Raw genomic sequence first — 18178 nt, 5'->3', positions numbered from 1 at the left:
CTATGTTAGTTTAGATGCTTTTAATTTCTAGAAACAAAGGATTATTGATCAGTTTAAACTGTCAATGATGCCCCTTCCTGGACCAAGGCCTTCGCTGCCTTAATCTTTCCTTCTTTCCCGACACCCCTTCTCCCAGACAACGATTAGGGTGCATTTGGTCTGAAGCTACCAGTTTTAAGTATTTTACTGAATTTAACATGCTATCAACTATAGGAAGATTTCTTTTGTTTGACATTAAGAAAAAACAACAAATAACCAGACACATAGATGAGAAGTTGCATACCAGTTTCAGAGTTGTTAAAATTTGAAGATGAATGTCTTAAAATCAATGAAGTGCATTAGTTTCCCACATATTTATGTATCCATCCAACACATATAGTGCTTTAAGTTTAAGATTATGATCGACAAACATTTTATACCATTAGCTTTTAAGATTCATATTAATTTTCTAGTTTGAGAAGCTCTGCTCCAGTGCCCTGATGGTAATCCCTGGGGGAGATGTCCTTGTACACTTCTTTCGCTGCTATGACCACATACCATTCTGAGGCCAATTTATATGTGATCATTGTTTCCTTCCCTCAGATCATTAGTAGCAGCCATTTTCAGAATAAATGGTATCAAACTCTACATACATTCTCAGCTAAGTTTACGACCAAATACTGTTTTTTATCTTTATTTTTTTAATTTTTATTTATTTATGATAGTCACAGAGAGAAAGAGAGAGAGAGAGGCAGAGACATAGGCAGAGGGAGAAGCAGGCTCCATGCACCGGGAGCCCAATGTGAGATTCGATCCCAGGTCTCCAGGATCGCACCCTTGGCCAAAGGCAGGCGCCAAACTGCTGCACCACCCAGGGATCCCACGACCAAATACTGTTTTTGAAATCTTTTTATCTTAAGACACATAAAATTCATTTGGTCTTTAGTACATATAGCCATGAATATATAGAATATGACCAACTATGCCATATTTGTTCATTGGGCCTTCTTAGTGGATACTTAGGTTGTCCTCCAATGTTTTGCTCTCATAATGTTGCAACAAATATGTTTGTTGTAACTTGTGTCCACTTGTGTGAGAGTTTCTCTAGGATATAGGCCAGAAAGTAGAATTCAGGATCCTGGATCCGGTCCAGATGGCTCTGTGGCATGGGTCTGCAAGCCCATATATCAAATCTGGCCCGCAAGCTTTATATATATATATATATATATATATATATATATATATATATATATATATATATATATATCCTGTGAGCAAGAGATGGTTTGCACGCTTTTAAATTACTATGTATGTATGCACAGAATTTCATCAGTGTTGCCTCTTGGCCGTCAAAGCCTAAAATATTTACTGTCTGGATCTTATATCCCTATCCTAGTTCTTTGCATGAGCTGCACTAATTCACCCTCTCAAGTGCAACACTTGAGAATCCCTGTGTTCTTACATTCTCACTTATAGTTGATATCGTTAGACTTAAGATTTTGACAGTCTGATGAGTAGGACGGTAGTATCACTTGGCCTTATACTTGCATTTTTGAATTTCAATCATTATTAATAAGGGAGCACTTCTTCATAAGTTTACTGGCCATCTTTGTGACTCACCCAATTGTATTGTAGGCTTTACCTATTTTCCCAATAGGCTTTACCTATTATCCTCTGGGTAGTAATCCCATGACTACTATAGGTGTTACAAATCTCCTCCCTTAGGCAGCATTTTGCTATTTCAGTGTGTCTGTGAGGGCTTTTGACATTATATTTTGATGTGGTCAAAATGATGAGTTTTTCAGTTACGTTCAGTATTTGTTCTGGATTCATGCTTAAGAAATTATTTCCCACCCTGAGGTAGTAAAAATGTTCTCCTCTGTCTTTCCCTAACTGTTTTAAATTTCTACCTTTCACCATTAGGTCTTTAAGGAATCATAACATACTATTTGTATGTAGTGTGAGACAGATAGAATACACTGTTGCATTAAAACTCAAGTTGGTTTTTCTTAACCAGATTTATGTGAAATTTTTTTAAGTTTTGAGATACTTAGTTGGGTTCACCAATTGTGATAACCAAAGCCAAAAGGTCAACTACACAGATTTTTTAATTTATAAGTGATTTTTTTTAATGAGAACTAATTCAGTGAAAGAAAATGTTCAACATAACTAAATTAAATCTGGTATTTCCACCTCTATACTATACTGCCCAAAAAGTCTTTGGACTGAGGTCACTTCCCAGTACCCTGGAAATTTTGCTTTAAGCATAATCAGCAGTTGCTGTGTTTTTCCTGACATCTTCCAAACCACATTCACTATCCTGAGCTGATCAAGTTAGCTCAATCTGATTCAACCCAGTTTTCCTGAGTCTCAACTGCCGTATCTAAGTACTAACATACAACCTGGCCAGATTAGGCAAGAGCTTAATCCCTGCCCTTTCTGAGCCTACAACCAATACAGAAATAGGACTAGTAAACACAAACCAACCAACCAACAAATAAAACCTATCATTCAAAACCAAATGATGCAAGTGTTAAAAGGCTACGGATTGCTGTGTGATCAGTGCCCACATAGTAAACTTCTGATTCTCACTCATCCAGTCCTACCTGCTCTGAAATAGTTAAAATACTGATGGTAAAAGATCTGGAGACCGTTTGTGGATTGACATATAAATATGTGGATGGAGGCCCTAGGCCTGTGAGACATATGCATCACATTCTCTTAAAAATTGAACACTAGGGGCAGCTAGGTGGCTCAATTGGTTGAGTGTCTGCCTTCGGCTCAGGCCATGATCTCAGGCGCCTGGGATTGAGCCCAGCACTGGCTCCCTGCTCAGTGAGGAGTCTGCTTCTCCCTCTCCCTCTACCTGCTGCTTCCCCTGCTTGTGCTCTATCTCTGTCAAATAAATAAATAAAATCTAAAACAAAACAAAACTGAACACTTAAAAGTTAAAATCTCTGTTCCATAAGCCTGTCTTTAGGCTTGAACTTAATTAAAATGAGCATTTTTCTTAAATTGTATGCTTCTTTTTGCAAAATACTACAAAGCATTCTAAGCCAAAGAAAGAAAAAGGAAAAACAGTCCACATGAATATACAAGCTCTGCTTTGTTTTTATCCATGCTGGCCCAGTGGTGCCGCACAACCCAGGGAGCTCCTGATTTAGTCTTTTCAAGGACAGGCATATGCCAAGCAGCAAAACAAGAAAAAAAAAAAAAAAAAAAAAAAACATGTTTGGCTGCAGTTTGTTCTGGAATAAAAAACAGCGGGCTATTCCATCGCCCCCTGGGGGCACCAATTTGTCAGCCCACAATGAAAATCAAGCTTAAGTGTATAGCAAATGCATATTCATAACCATTATCTATTGTCTCTTTAAAATATCTCCCTCATCCGCCAGGTACGTATTGTGTATTTCAGTCCTGATTGCAGTTTGCAGAGTGTTTGTGAAATTCGTCTTTTCCCCCACTTTGCCTATGATTAGGGGATAAGGACTATGGAAGACTTACTTATCCAGTTGAAAGACTCTATTTTTTTCCCTCAGTGTTTTTCCCTTTATTATTGTTTCAAAGGAAAGCCCTGTGATGTGAATACTGAAAGAGTGAAAATGTAATTAACCGTTCATTGTGGATAGTCTTTTTGTTACCTTTGAAGTGCTTGAATTAACACAGCAATCTCTTGATTTTGCTTCTGTGGTGACAGATTTCTGAGAATAGTCATATTTTGCTGACAAAAAATGGGCACTCCAAAGTGTAAATTAAATAACTTGATTTTATAGAATTCATTTAAAAGTGCATCTGTGTTGAACATACCCCGTTTTACATTGCTCTGATTACATTTGACTTTTTGTTGACCTGTGTAAAAAGTGAGATTGTTTCCAACTCCAGCTCACAAGACAACTTAGGATAGTGTGATTCTAAATGGTAAGAAGGAAAAAGAAAAACCGGATTACAGGGTGTTGACCACAGATGCCTGCTGTGCTTCTATTGTTTGCTTGAAAATAATTTTTATGAAGGAAGTATTAATAAAGTTCACTGTAGAGAGAGATGAAACTAAAGGTGACATTTCAGCTAATGGGCTGTCGTTAAGCTGTATCATAAGGGAAAAAAAAGTAGTAAAAGTAAACTTTAAAGAAGTGGGAAGGGAAAGGGGAAGATGTATAAGACAAGGAGATGACTGTATGCAGAGTTAGAGAGAATGCAAAACAGAGGTAGAGGTTCTCAGCCAAGAAAACCCAGTCTAAAATGGTAAGGTCACCCTCTTTCAATCAAAATAAACTGTGACTTTCATCAGCCTGAGTCATGCTGACCCAAAAGTTGAGTGTTAGGTAGAGAGGATGAGAACCCTGGTGAGCAGAATAGTTATTTCATAACCAAACTGGAGGGATTAATGAAACTAGGAACACACCTGCTTCTGCATTGTGTAATTTAACAAACTGTGCTGAAATGTATTCTGGGTAAAAAGAAAGAAGACAGGGGATCCCTGGATGGCTTAGCGGTTTGGCGCCTGCCTTTGGCCCAGGGTGCAGTCCTGGGGTCCCCGGGATTGAGGCCCACATCAGGCTCCCTGCATGGAGCCTGCTTCTCCCTCTGCCTGGGTCTCTGCCTGTCTCTCTCTCTCTCTCTCTGTGTCTATCATGAATAAATAAATAAATTCTTTAAAAAAAAAAAGAAGGAAGACAGATTGTCTATAGCTGAATGTATAAAACTTTAAAAATAGCAAATACCTAGCAAACCCTTAGTTCAAGAGAATCTGGCTTTTTCAGTAGAGTCTAAGGAAGGAGAGGAGCAGTCAGAAGGAAAGAGCAGTCATAAGATTTTGTGGTGGCCAAATACCGACACTGGGGCAGGAGCCATATAGAACCTGGAAATGGATGCTTTGAAATTCACTCAGCTAGAAGGTCAGAATACCACCAATATATTGATATGTCATTCATAAAAATTCTAGGAACAAGATTTGCCAGGCTTCCAGAGACTTAATATGTGCCATTTCCCCCACTAAATTCATTGTCAATACTAAAAATATCTTGAGAATGAACATTATAATCTGAGCAAAGTAGAAGAATTAGACATCTGTGATATTTTAATCATTATTCTACAGTTTTTCTTTGAAACTGGTGATTCACTATGTATCAATATTGCTCATAAAATAAGAAAGTAGTTGTATTACATCACTATTATGATGGTAGAACTATCTGCAAAATGGTAGAACAAATACTTGTGTTGCATATTAATATAATGGAATGTTATAGACCTATTAAAAGTGGCTGGTAGCCAAAGCATAAATATATATGAACTTCTTTTTTAAGACATTGCAGAAAAAAAAATTAAGGCATTGCAGAAATTAAATACCACTGCATTGAAAGTCTATATGTGCCTTAACAAAGCTCAAGAGGAAATGAAGAGCTATACCATTAGCCTCTTTCCCCCCTGAAAATGCACCATTTAAAAAATTGTGATGTAGTATTCTGTGCCACATTATAAATTCAAGTATTATGTAAATCTAAATTTTAAAAAAATAAATAAAGCAGAGCAAGTTGACTGCATAATTTAGAATTGGCCAAGTGTAAAGGTAAAAAGAGTGTTTTATGGAAATGATGAAGCTCTTATGACTCAGTGTGGTGAGTCCCTATAGAAAGTATTTATTATATCAATCACATTTTAATATAAACCTGTGAATCACATGTAATGGCTGTGATAAACCTTGTGGTACATGTACCACCTGTAAATAAACACTGGAAGTAAGATTCAGGAGTCAATGTAATGGGTTCAGAATATTCATGACCATTATTTCAGCTTTCTATAAAAACAGAACCAACAAATGCAAAAAAAAAAAAATCGAAGGAATCGGAGAACAGTTCTTGCTTTCAGAACTAAGACTCGTCCCCCAGTTCTATGACTTCTGGGGGAGAAGTGGCCAACACCCAGACCAGCACGCACCCTCTGCCCAATATGCACAGCACTAGGTCTGTAGGAAAAGAATGTCTCATTGACACTGTAAATTAAGTAAGACAGGAGTGGACCTGTCAGCCTCCCTTCACTTCTGTTTCTTCATCACAGTAGTTACTGCCACCTTATTAGAGTCTGTGAAAGAACTACAAAGTAATTCTCACCTCTTCTCAATCGCAGCAGCTAATCCTGCCTCTCCTGCACCCCCTATTTCCATTCCAAATAGGCAAAGACCCAGACCTGGTTCACCTCTCACTCTGAGTGCTAAGTCGCCGCTGTATCACGATGCTCGGTGACGGGGACCAAGCTAAAAGTCCTTGTCCAAGTGGAGTTCCCAGAGGAAATGCCAGCTCCACACAGATTTTTAAATACGGCTTCACGTGTGTGCCATCACGTTGTCAGGTTAATTAAGCAGTGATGCCTAAACATGCAAAGATATTTGTTGAACGAACTCAAGTTTAATGATGATGAAAAGCAAACTTTGAACTTTCTCTTATATTCACTTAGTGACTGTGTTACCCAGACTCCCTCCCACCTGCTTCATTCTGTAGATGCAAGGCTTTCAAACCACACAACCCCTTCCACATTTTTCCTAGCAAAGCCAAAACTTTTCCTTTTTGTGACTTGCCTTCTTTCTACCCTGAAAACTAAACTCCTATCTGCCTGGGAAGTAGAAACTGTAGGGAGCATCCTATGTCTGTCTGTCTCTCTGTCCTGCTCTGAGAGGATCTTTTCTTTCTCTCTCCTCTGGGAAGAATGTATCAAATGACTGTTTTTTCTCTTAAGTAACAAAACCTTATTTATTTAATAGCCCTTTGTCAAACTGTACTTTATACTGTCTAGACACTGTTTCAGTGAGCCAATTTCAAATAACTACATTATGCATTAAAAAATTACACTTGGAAGGAAAAAATTAACAGAGAGGAAGCTAATGTCATTACTTAGTGATTATTAGTGAATCACTCTCACACCTCCCAAGCTCCGTGGCTTTGGGGTAAACTGCCATGCCTCTGGCCTACGTCTCTGGTCTCTGGGAGCTGAGCTCTGTGGTACTTAACCACCCACCAGGCCCCTAAGAAGCCACATGCTTCCAAGGTCTTGTCATCACATGTGCCACCTGGAAATCCTTTCTTATAATTCTCTTCCTGCCAAAATCACCTTTCTCCTTGGTATCTTGATAACTTGGTAGTGCATGGTTGGACTTTATCAATGCCTCACCATCTTAAATAAGTAGCATTCAGAAGACACACTTGGGCCCATTGGCCCCGATCAGCTCTCAGAAGTCTAAGTGCTCAGGTGGCACAGGACTAAATGTGTTGATAACTCTGATTGGGTTGACTTTCTGGTTGCCAGTCTTCATACTCGTGTGAGCCTCTCTCTCAGCCCCCACTCCAGGTTCCCTTCACATTCTTCCTTTCTGATAAGAAATAACATTTTCTAGGATAGAACTTGAGGGAAGCAGGGCAGGTACAGTGTGTGTCCCAGGTAGGGGGGCAGCCACACTTAGAGCAGCAGAAGTATTGGTGCCAACCTGGGTGTGTTCCACATCTATGACTTGACACCATTTCACATCAGAACTTTGAGGGGAAGTAGCCCTGCTGGAGGCCCCACATGGATGAGGGTTGGCCTGCGCAGAGTTGAAGGTCTATAAAGTTCTAAGAGAAAGGGGCCTGAAAGATGCTCAAGAACAAGTCTGTCTCCATTCCCACTTGGCATGGCAGAACTTTCTGACTTCCCTGAATGTTGAGAGCCAGTGTGTAGGAACAACACTAGAGTGAGAACAATGGCCCAAGCTAGAGACCAGATGGAGAGTAGAGGGATTTGAATGAGGAGCCCAAAAAAGATGTGTCTACTTCTTAACCCCCACACCTGTGAATTTGACCTTCTTTGGAATAAAGGTCTTTCCAGATGTGTTTTAATTAAGGTTCTTTGAAATGAGACATCCTTGAATTATCTAAGTGAGCCCTAAATCCAATGGCAAGTGTCCTTATAGGCAATAGATGAAGACAAGACATGGGAAGCAAGAGAAGGCCATGTGAAGACAGAGGCAGAGGCTGCAGGGATGCCACCACATGCCAATGACAACCTAGGGCCTCTGGAAGCTGGAAGAGGCAAAGTTGATCCTCCCCTGGAGCCTCTTGAAGGAGCATGGTCGTCCTGACAAACCCAATTTTGGACAGCTCACTTCCAGAGTTATCATAGAATACATTTCTATTGTTTCCAGCCACCAAGCCTGTGCAGTTCACTATATCAGCCCTAGGAAACTAACACAGAGGGTGTCACTGTGAATCAGATCTTAGCAGGAGCTGCAGCAGCTGAATTGGTGATCAAGTCAGGGAGGCCCCAAAACAGGCAGCGTCACTGCCCGTGATGGGGGACAGAGGACAGGTCACATGGCCCAGTGGACCAGACACTGATGACAAGCACACCCTTGACCTTTGGCCAGCAAAAGGAGCATTTATTCAAATGTAACTGAGTTTGAAAGGACTAAATTGAATTGATATAGCAAGATTCAGTTTTCAGCCATCAAGCAAATGGAGGATTTATGGACTAAATTAAATCCATTTGTAGAAATACCAAGAAAATTATGTTAGTTTTGCATATCTAAATTTATGTCTGTATATCTTCATACAGGCTGTACCACACCACAGGGTTGTCAGAAGATTAAATGATAAAGGGGATAAACTGCAATTCACTCAGCTCTTGTTGTTATTATCCATAATATTTCACAGACGAGGACCCCAAAACTCAGTGTCTGGTGGCTAACTGAAGTCTCCCACCATGGCATTCTTTCTTCCCAGCTGCCAACCAACGGCTGCTCAATTTGATTGTAAACTTCATAGCAGTGAGCCCAATATCTTATTTGTGCTCCTGACCAGTCAGTGTCTGACACATCGATGGAGCCCAATCAACTGCCTGTCGAATTTAATCGAATAACATAACCTCACTGTCCTTAAGTAGCCTGCCATCTGTCTGGTGTTGGGAAAATAATTAAAAATAAAATATCCTGCCAACCCAGAAAACCTCTCCACCATGGTAGATGAGGAAAAAAAAATAGTTTTATTATTGAATCAGCACTAACCCAGACTGCAGTGGGCATCACAGGCAACCCGCTAAAGAGACCGCAAAGACAAAGCAGTCTCACCTTGTATACATATCGCCATGTTACATCTGTGGCCTCAAGATGAAAATAACTAGGCCTCACATAAGAAGGCTTGACAGCACCATTTGTTAGAGTTCCCCCTAAATTCACCTGGTAATTGGGGTGGCCATCTGTGATAGCTAATTACCTTTTATCCAGAAGAAAAAGGAAACTGATCTCTTCAAGACAAGTGGGTAGTTTTGCAACATGGCGCCAGGTTGCTAAGTGACACTCCCCTCCCTCCATGAGCAGGGTAAAAGGGAAATAGATAGGGTGCTGTCTGCCAGACATTCATATGTCAAAGACATTGCACCCCCCCCCCCCAGAAAACCATTCCTGGGTTGTAAAATAAGTGAGACTTATTTTGCTTTTATTTTTTTAAAGATTTATTTATTTATTCATTCAGAGAGAGCAAGAGAGAGGCAGAGACACAGGCAGAGGGAGAAGCAGGCTCCATGCAGGAAGCCCGACATGGGACTCGATCCCAGGTCCCCAAGACTACACCCTGGGCTGCAGGTGGCGCTAAACCGCTGCGCCACCAGGGCTGCCCTTATTTTACTTTTAAAAAGATCTCAAAGAGGCAAAGGAAGAATTTGCAAAAGAAGACAAGTTTTCTAAAGAAAATGCTCTAAGAAAAGGAAGGAATCATCACTTTCCCTCTTATCAGAGATAGATAGATGATAGATGATAGATAGATAGATAGATAGATAGATAGATAGATAGATAGATAGATAGATTTGTATGTATCCTTTATTGGGAAGATAGGAAAATTGGTTAAATTAGGACAGAGTATTGCCTGGTCAATACCCGATGAGTGATGGAAATGGTCTACAACAGCACTTACTCCAGGCAGGAGACCTTCAGGTGGACATCTGAATTTGGGGTGAGACTATAGGGGAAGGTACACTCTTCTTCTGCTACTGCTGCTGATGAGAATATCAAGGTCATGCAAGGTGGACTGTGAATGGTCCTGTTGAGAATAAAGTCTGGTTAGAGGAATGCTGAATAGATCTGTGCCTAGATGTCCATGCTGTGGCAGACATGGTGACATCAGTAAAAATCTGTCATCTAGACCATTCTGTATCTTCTTTAAGTCCTGGTAGGATCCCAGAGGACCTGGCTTTTAAATAGAAGGGTACTGGCACTTGTCCCAAGGCAAGCATATATTGTCAAAGTCAAATAATAATATTTGGTGGCTCATTTTCCCTTTATTATCTACTCATTGAGTTTGGAAAAGTGCTGGCTATTTACTTTTGCATAATAAATCTCTCTGGTACTTAAAAGTCATGACTAAATTGCCTTAACTTTCTTACCTTCATGCTTAACCATATAATATTAACAAATAGGAATAATTTCTTAAGAGGGAAATTGAAAGGAGGAACCTAAGTTCAGAATGAAAAAGATTTATCCAATGAATGTGGAACCTTAGGAAATTCAAACCTCACAGGCACTGAGGAGGGCACTTGATGGGGATGAGAACTGGGTGTTATAGTATATGTTGGCAAATTGAATTTAAATTAAAAAATGTAAAAAAAGAAAAGGGACTAAAATTAAATATTTTTTAATTCTACTTTTTTGTTGCTTGCTTTCTTTTACCCTTTTTTACCCATTCTGAGAGAAGCCTAAGCCTTTTTTTTTTTTTTAATTGTGAAATGTGGTGAAATACAAAAGGGGAGAAGTCTGTTTTCCACAAAGGCAGGCTCCATTAACATTTCCAAAGTACCTCCTTCTAGCATTTCTCTATTTTTCTTTTTTGTACCCCCTTGCACTTCCACCATGTACACTCTTATTTAATATTGCAATGTGAGCGTTTTCTTAATACTATTAAAATTCATGAGTGCATTAGTTATTTAGCTGTATAACAAATTGTGGACAATAAGAGCTTACAACGATAAACATTTATTTCTCACATATTTTCTGCGGGTCAGGAATCTGGGACAGGCTGAGCTGGGTGTTTCTAACTCAGAATGTCTCATGAGTTTGCAGTCAAGATGTTGGCGGGATTGCAGTCAGCTGAAGGCTTGACAAGGGCGGGAGGATCCATTTTTAAGATGGACCCAAATTCACAGGGTGGGAGACCTTGGTTCATCACCATAGGGACCTCTCCCTAGGGCACTTGTGTGTCCTCATAACATGGCACCGGGCTTCCACCAGGGTGGGTGATCCAAGACAGCCAACTGAAAGCCACAATGTCTTTATCACCTAGCCTCATGAGTCACCCACAATCATTTCCGTAACCAATTACACAGACCAAGCTGTATTCAATTTGGGAGGAGGCTCACAAGAGTGTGAACACCAAGTCTCCTCTTGGAGACTAGCTACCACAATGGGAATCTTTAATGGCTGTGTGAATTTTATTATCGAGATCTGCATACTGTGTTATATATTTATGTAAGGTTAGACGTTACTTCTAATATTTCATTATTACAAATAACTATCAAGCACCTTTGTATATAAAGCCTTTTACTACCTAAATTATTTTCTATGGATATAGTCTCATAAGTGGGACTGTTGAGCTATTAAAAATTTTTCTTAATTTCCATTTTACATCGGTTACATAAAGCAAATTAATATTTTATATGTTTATTTCAGGTAACATATGCATTTCCTTTAACATATTTGTGATAAATACCTTAAAATCCCTATGCAATGCTTCACAACTATAGGTTCATTTTTTTATTTAATGCATTCTATATAGTATATATTTTAGGTAGATATTCTATATCATATCTATATAATATTTTGATATTTACGGCATGTGGGTTTTTTCATTGTTATTTAACCATTTTATAGATCCTCCTGAGTTTGTTTGTTGCGGTTATTTTGGACAACTTAGAACTTGATGAAGATCTAAAGAAGCTTAAACAAGTAAGTAATGTGTGGGGAATTCCTTAAATCTCCATTTAAAAAAAATAAGGGTAAAACATGCTTACAGATACTGTTAAAAGAGAGCTTCAAAGTAAAAAAATAGATTTTAAGAAATTAAGGCAGTCTAAGTTGGCAAAATTTTTTAACTTTTGTCCATTATCAACAAAGAAAATTTTCTATTGCTCTATACTTATCTTAGGAATATTTTCATATTACTATTTTGAATAAAAATAAGATGGACATATGACAGGAAATTGGATTGGTGACTATTCTTCTGCCATTATGTGAAGGTTGTTTGAAAATAAAATGCCTCAGGGCCTGATTGCCATTTTGCATAATTATGTGTAATACTTTTGATCATCATCATAAAAATATTAAGCATCAACTTGCCTGACCTCTAGACACTAAAAGAGAATTTAGTCTTGGTGCCCATAGTCATTATAAGAAATTGAATAGAATAAATGATCAACTGTGTGTGCCCAGTTATGCATGAAAACAGATTGGATATTATAGCATTGATAATCATATCCAAAAAAATGGAAATGAAAATGTGTGTAGGTTATATGACTGATGGCAGAACAATACAGGCATGATGGACCATTCTCATAGTTTCTGTTGCATGGAAGATACTTGGCTTAAGTATTTGGCTCTATCAAAGAGTTAGAGACCCTTTGAAAGGTAGAGTTGGTGTGAGAAAAGGACACTGGATAAGATATTCTTTTTTATTAAAATATAATTGACATTCAATGTTATATTAGCTTCAGGTGTTCAACATAGTGGTTCAACGATTCTATATATTATGCAATGCTCACCATATGTGTACTCTCTATCTGTCACCACACATAGTTATTACAATATTATTGACTATATTCCCTAGACTCTGCCTTTCATCCTCATGGCTTATTTTATAACTGAAAATTTGTACCTCTTAATTTCCTTCACCTATTTTGCCTTTCCCTACCTCCTCCTTGGCAACCATCAGTTTGTACTCTGTATGAGTCTGTTTCTGGTTTTTTTATTTGTTTTGTTTATTAGCTTTCACATATAAGTGAAATTATATGGTGTTTGTCATTCCCTGTCTGACAGATTTCACTTGGCATTATATCCTCTAGCTCCATCCATGTTGTCACAAATGGCAAGATCTCATCCTTTATATGCCCAAGTAATATTCCACTGTGTGTGTGTGTGTGTGTGTGTGTGTGTGTGTGTGTGACCTTTTCTTTATCCATTCATTTATGGATGGACACTTGGGTTGCTTCCATATTTTAACTTTTGTAAGTGCTCCAGTAAACATAGGAGCACATATATCCTTTCAAGTTAGTGTTTTTGTTTTCTTTGGGGAAATACTCAGTAGTGGAATTACTGGATCATATGGCAATCCTATTTTTAATTTTTTGAGGCTTCATAGTATTTTCCACAGTGGCTACACCAGTTTGCATTCCCACCAACAGTGCACAAGGATTTCTTTTTCTTGACATCTTTGCCAATACTTGTTTGTTGTGTTTTTTACTTCGGCCATTCTGCCAGGTGTGAGGTGATATCTCATTGTGGTTTTGATTTGCATGACCTTGATGATGAGTGATGTTGGGCATCTTTTCATCTGTCTGTTTGCCATATAAATGTCTTTGGGAAAATATCTGTTCAGTTTCTCTGCCCTTATTTTAACCATACTGTTTGGGTTTGGGGGATGTTTAGTAGTTCTTTGAATATTTCATATTTAACCTCTTAGTGGACACATCATTTGCAAATATCTTCTACCATTCAGTTGGTTGCCTTTTCATTTTGTTGATGATTTCCTTTGCCATACAGAAGCTTTTTAGTTTGATATAGTTCCGATAGCTTATCTTTGCTTTTGCTTCCCTTGCCTGAGAAGGGGGATAAGATATTCTTGGATCACCCTCCCCATCACTAACAATTAGGATGTTAACAAAGAATGAAGGCTATAAAACAAGTCTTACCTAGAATTCTAGGAAGACCCTACACATTCAGAATTTTCAAATTGCATATGAGTTTTCTTTTTTAATGAAAGCAAAGACATAACCTATTTAAATGGTTTTGTTGTCATTTGCATATCTTAAAGTCACTTTAGGCATTTCATCTTTGTACTTTTGTTTATCTCCAAAGTCTGTGCTTTTAACCAAGGGTAGTCAATGAAAGAAAAAATATATATTTGATAAAAAGGATGCCCACTGTGAGCATATCAAGGAAGGATTTAAGTGCTTTCCTGTCGTTTAGCTACACAGGCAAAATGGCCCTCTGGGCATAGTAGAAATGATTTCTTCCAGATCTTTTCAGTTTGCAGCAACAGTGACAGGTTTTTCAAATGAGATTTGGGAACTTCTTTTATGCCATTGATGCAATGCTTTATGCAGCTTCTAGTTACAGAAATACGTAATTAGGGAGTTCAAAATTGAAACTGACCAACCATATCATTAGACATAACTAATAAAAATCTGTTGTGCAAACTACCTTAGTCTTTGCCTTACTAATTTGGTATTTAGATGTGGATTTTCCTGTATACCATGTTTATTGTGCATAGATATTTTAATATCCCCTGAAAGAGGTCATTAAAATGTGCATTCTATGGATAAAATGAAAAATATTCTATTTTTTTAAACTGGTGATACAACCAGGTTCTTTTTTTTTTTAATTTTTATTTATTTATGATAGTCACAGAGAGAGAGAGAGAGAGGCAGAGACACAGGCAGAGGGAGAAGCAGGCTCCATGCACCGGGAGCCCGATGTGGGATTCGATCCTGGGTCTCCAGGATCGCGCCCTGGGCCAAAGGCAGGCGCCAAACCGCTGTGCCACCCAGGGATCCCGACCAGGTTCTGTATGGTTTTAAATAAACATTGGCCAATTAAAATTCCATGTCATTCCAGCCCACATTTGTAAAATAGTTTTTCCACTAGAAAGAAGTAAAATAAATCTATATGGCAATTTCTTTTCAAGTTTATGAATTCAAATGTACTAATATTTGATATTATATGTAATATATACATAACATATATATTTTTTATCTAACCCCAGTGAAAAACCAACAATTAAAAAAACCAAGACTTTAATTGACATGACTTTATTCTGAGCTATATAGTTTTAATATATGAGCTTTGCTTTAAGCATCTGTCATTAGTTATAAAATGGCTTTTGTTTAATCACTTGCTATATATTAGAGATGCTTTGTATTTCTGAAAATCCTTTATACCAGAGCTGATTATTGAATTATGTCAGCCTACAAGTTGAAATATCTTCTTTGAATATTTAGAGATATTTGAACATTGAAAATTTCAACCATAAATAAAACAGCAAATTTATTTTCATTAGTACTTTTCACATTGTTCTTTGGTCATGATTAGACTAGCACTACCTATCTATTAAATCACTTACTAATTCATACTTGAAACTCACCAAATATTATCATACTAAATTAAAATGTCCTATTCAAAAAAAAAAAATGTCCTATTCATTTTCTTCCATTTTGTATAAGAATATTTTGTTTCATGAGTTTTTACAAACTGTGTCATTTTTTTTATATCCCCCCTTATTTCCAGTGATCTTGGCTTTTGAGGTGAGTCTCATTTACATAGTTTCAAGAATACACCCCACACACACACATACACACACATATGCATTTTCATACACATATGCATATAACTGTGTGAATACCTGAAACTTCAGCCTGTTTTTCACAGCTTCTTGCAGACCTCCAATAAAAATATGACCCGAAATACTTTTTAGTTTTCTGTGTGCAGGCTCAGCCCTTAAGGATTTAAATGCATATACTCTATTTTTACTCCCAGATAGAAAATAGAATGGGGAAGACGTAAAAGTGATTTGATTTTCTTAACATTTTAAGTTCCAGACAACACTATATATTTCATAATATGTCTTTATTCAGTACAAACTTTTTTTCATCTTTTATCCTTTCACCAACTAATCTGTAGGTTCTTATAGATGCAGTAACATTTGTCAGACCCGTTCAGTGCCAGGTGCTGTGTTATTTTTACTTATTTAAATTTCACAGCAAACATGTGATGTAGGTATTATTAATATATCCATCTTACAGATGAGGAAACCAAGGCACAGAGAAGTTAAGTAACTTATCTTAGGTCACAAAGCTAATACGCAGCCAAGTTAGGATTCGAAGGGAGGTAATTCGGACCTAAAGCCTAGGATCTATTATTGAGTCACAATAAAGTTGTGAAAATGCCAAACATAAGTCATGCCTATTGTGGAGGCTCACTCATAGGACTGTCAATTACCCGTCTAAAAATAATCATATTTTAGATAACAGAAACATCATTATATTCATGAAATAACTGGTGATGTGAGGGGCAGTTTTCTGAGGAATGAAGGTGAATTAAGCAACTCAATCACTAAAATTATCCCAAATAGTTCTTTGTTTCCCCTGCAAAAGCAGAGGATTTAATCAGAGCCACTGGAGTTAGGACTTTTGCAGCAGGTGAGAGCTCAGAGGCTTACCATACACTCCACATGATGGCAGATGCTGCCCAAGGCACCTCTTCTCTCAGTGACTTTCTGGAGCAAGGAGCCTCTTTAGACACAGACCCAATACGCTTGCAATATACTACATTTCAGTGAGGCCTCCGGAGACTTTTAATGTATTTTATTACGATTGTGGTAAAAACCAGTTGTGTTAAAATATAAATGTTTGGTTCATAGACATTTTTCAAGAGTAATAGAAGCCAGTGCGAGTCACCTCTAAAATGGAGGGGTTAAATACGAAACATTACACAAAGCTGTTAGAGAAAGTCTGTTGTCACACTTGGCAGAGGAGGAAATATCCTGAAGATGAGTGGGATAGGAGAGAGCTAAAAGGTACAGTGAAGAAACTAGAACGGATAAGAAGCAACAAGAGTGAAGTAGGACACTAGGAAAGCGTTCAAAATTGGAAATTAAAGGAAAGAGCACTTATGACCATAACCCAGTGATGGAGGGGGAGCAGAGGGACCAAATCCAGAGTTAGGAAAATAATAAAGTCAAGGCTGCCAGATGGCAAAGGACACCAGAGCCCTCCAGGGAGAAGCTCCCTGAGGGCCGGTGCAGTCTGCATGATCAATTGTTGGTGGAATCCTGGAATCACATTCTTCTTAAGTACCAGCATGCTGCACATCTTTTCCCCATCACTTTCTGGCCACATCCTTGGCCTCTGAGACAGTGGTTTCCACCTGAGGACTGCTGATCTGCAGAACTCTTCAAGCGAAAGTATGGAGCCAGCTGCCTTGTTTTTTTTTTTTTTTTTTTTTTTTTTTTTTTTAACACTCCAGGAAGCCTAGAAGAAATCATCCGTGCACCCAATGTCAGGCCAGGTGTGCCAACTCAAATGCCAACTTTAAAACTTTTAGCTGGAAATCTGCAAATTCTAGGTGGCAGTGTAACTTCCCTTATGCCAAAGCTTTGAAGTCTCTTCATATATGCCTTCTTGTAAGGGAAAAAAGAAACATTGAATTATTTATTGCTTAATAAAGGCATTTTGAAGGAGAAAAGTGTTTTTAAAAAAATAGGATTCAGAGGGGCTTACTAAAAGGGCTCCTTGGGGACACATTTTGAGAGGTTCTAAAGTACCTGTTCCCACCAGCACTACCACCACCACCACCCCCATGGTATCACCAGTGTCATGCCTTAATAGCCACTAAGGTAGCTTTTCTTTTGTCACTCTTCAAAATAAACAATGTTCTAAAAAAACCATGCCAATGATACTCCATGTAAAATTCATCTTTTGCTTTCTGGGTGTGTTGCATATAAGACACAACTGGTTCCTGGCAGCAATATAGCAGTAGCATTACTTTCACGGCTCCCATAGCTAATTAAATAGAGATCTTGCTTCTCTTTTCACCACCCTAAACCCAACACTGGCTCTGGAAATGGAGATAGACATAGACACAAGTATAGATATAAATAAAGATACAGGCAAGTAATGATTTTCTACATAAGATAAAAAAATTGACCAGAAATGAGGTTGTCTGTGAATGTGTAATTTGGCTACTGAGAAGCCAAATCAGTTTGCATACAAGCTAAAAATTTCCTTGACCCAGTGCTGTCCTCTGAACAGTGACAATGACCTTGCAAAGACACTAGAGAATGTAGGTAGGGTTTTGCAAACTTTGAAAATGAAGAAAATCCTCACAGCTTTAATTATTTTTGCAAATTCAGTGCAAGACAGCTATAAAGGGTCTTCTTTCAAGCAGTATAAAATTCATTAAACTAAGGGAAAAAACCCCACA

The 18178-nt window shown here is 38.1% G+C and overlaps 1 protein-coding gene across 1 annotated transcript in view; it reads left to right on the top strand.

Moving 5' to 3' along the window:
- The window catches only part of NALCN (sodium leak channel, non-selective), a 321940-nt gene that overhangs the window by 196919 nt on the left and 106843 nt on the right, over positions 1–18178 (top strand). The window contains 1 exon segment of the mRNA XM_038569986.1: positions 11858–11932. Within this exon segment, the coding sequence (XP_038425914.1) occupies positions 11858–11932 (75 nt within the window).

The sequence above is a fragment of the Canis lupus genome, chromosome 22, assembly GCF_011100685.1.
Source record: "Canis lupus familiaris isolate Mischka breed German Shepherd chromosome 22, alternate assembly UU_Cfam_GSD_1.0, whole genome shotgun sequence".
NCBI classification, from domain to species: domain Eukaryota; kingdom Metazoa; phylum Chordata; class Mammalia; order Carnivora; family Canidae; genus Canis; species Canis lupus.
Note: the sequence above shows the minus strand (reverse complement) of the source record. Positions and strands in the feature narration are given on the sequence as shown.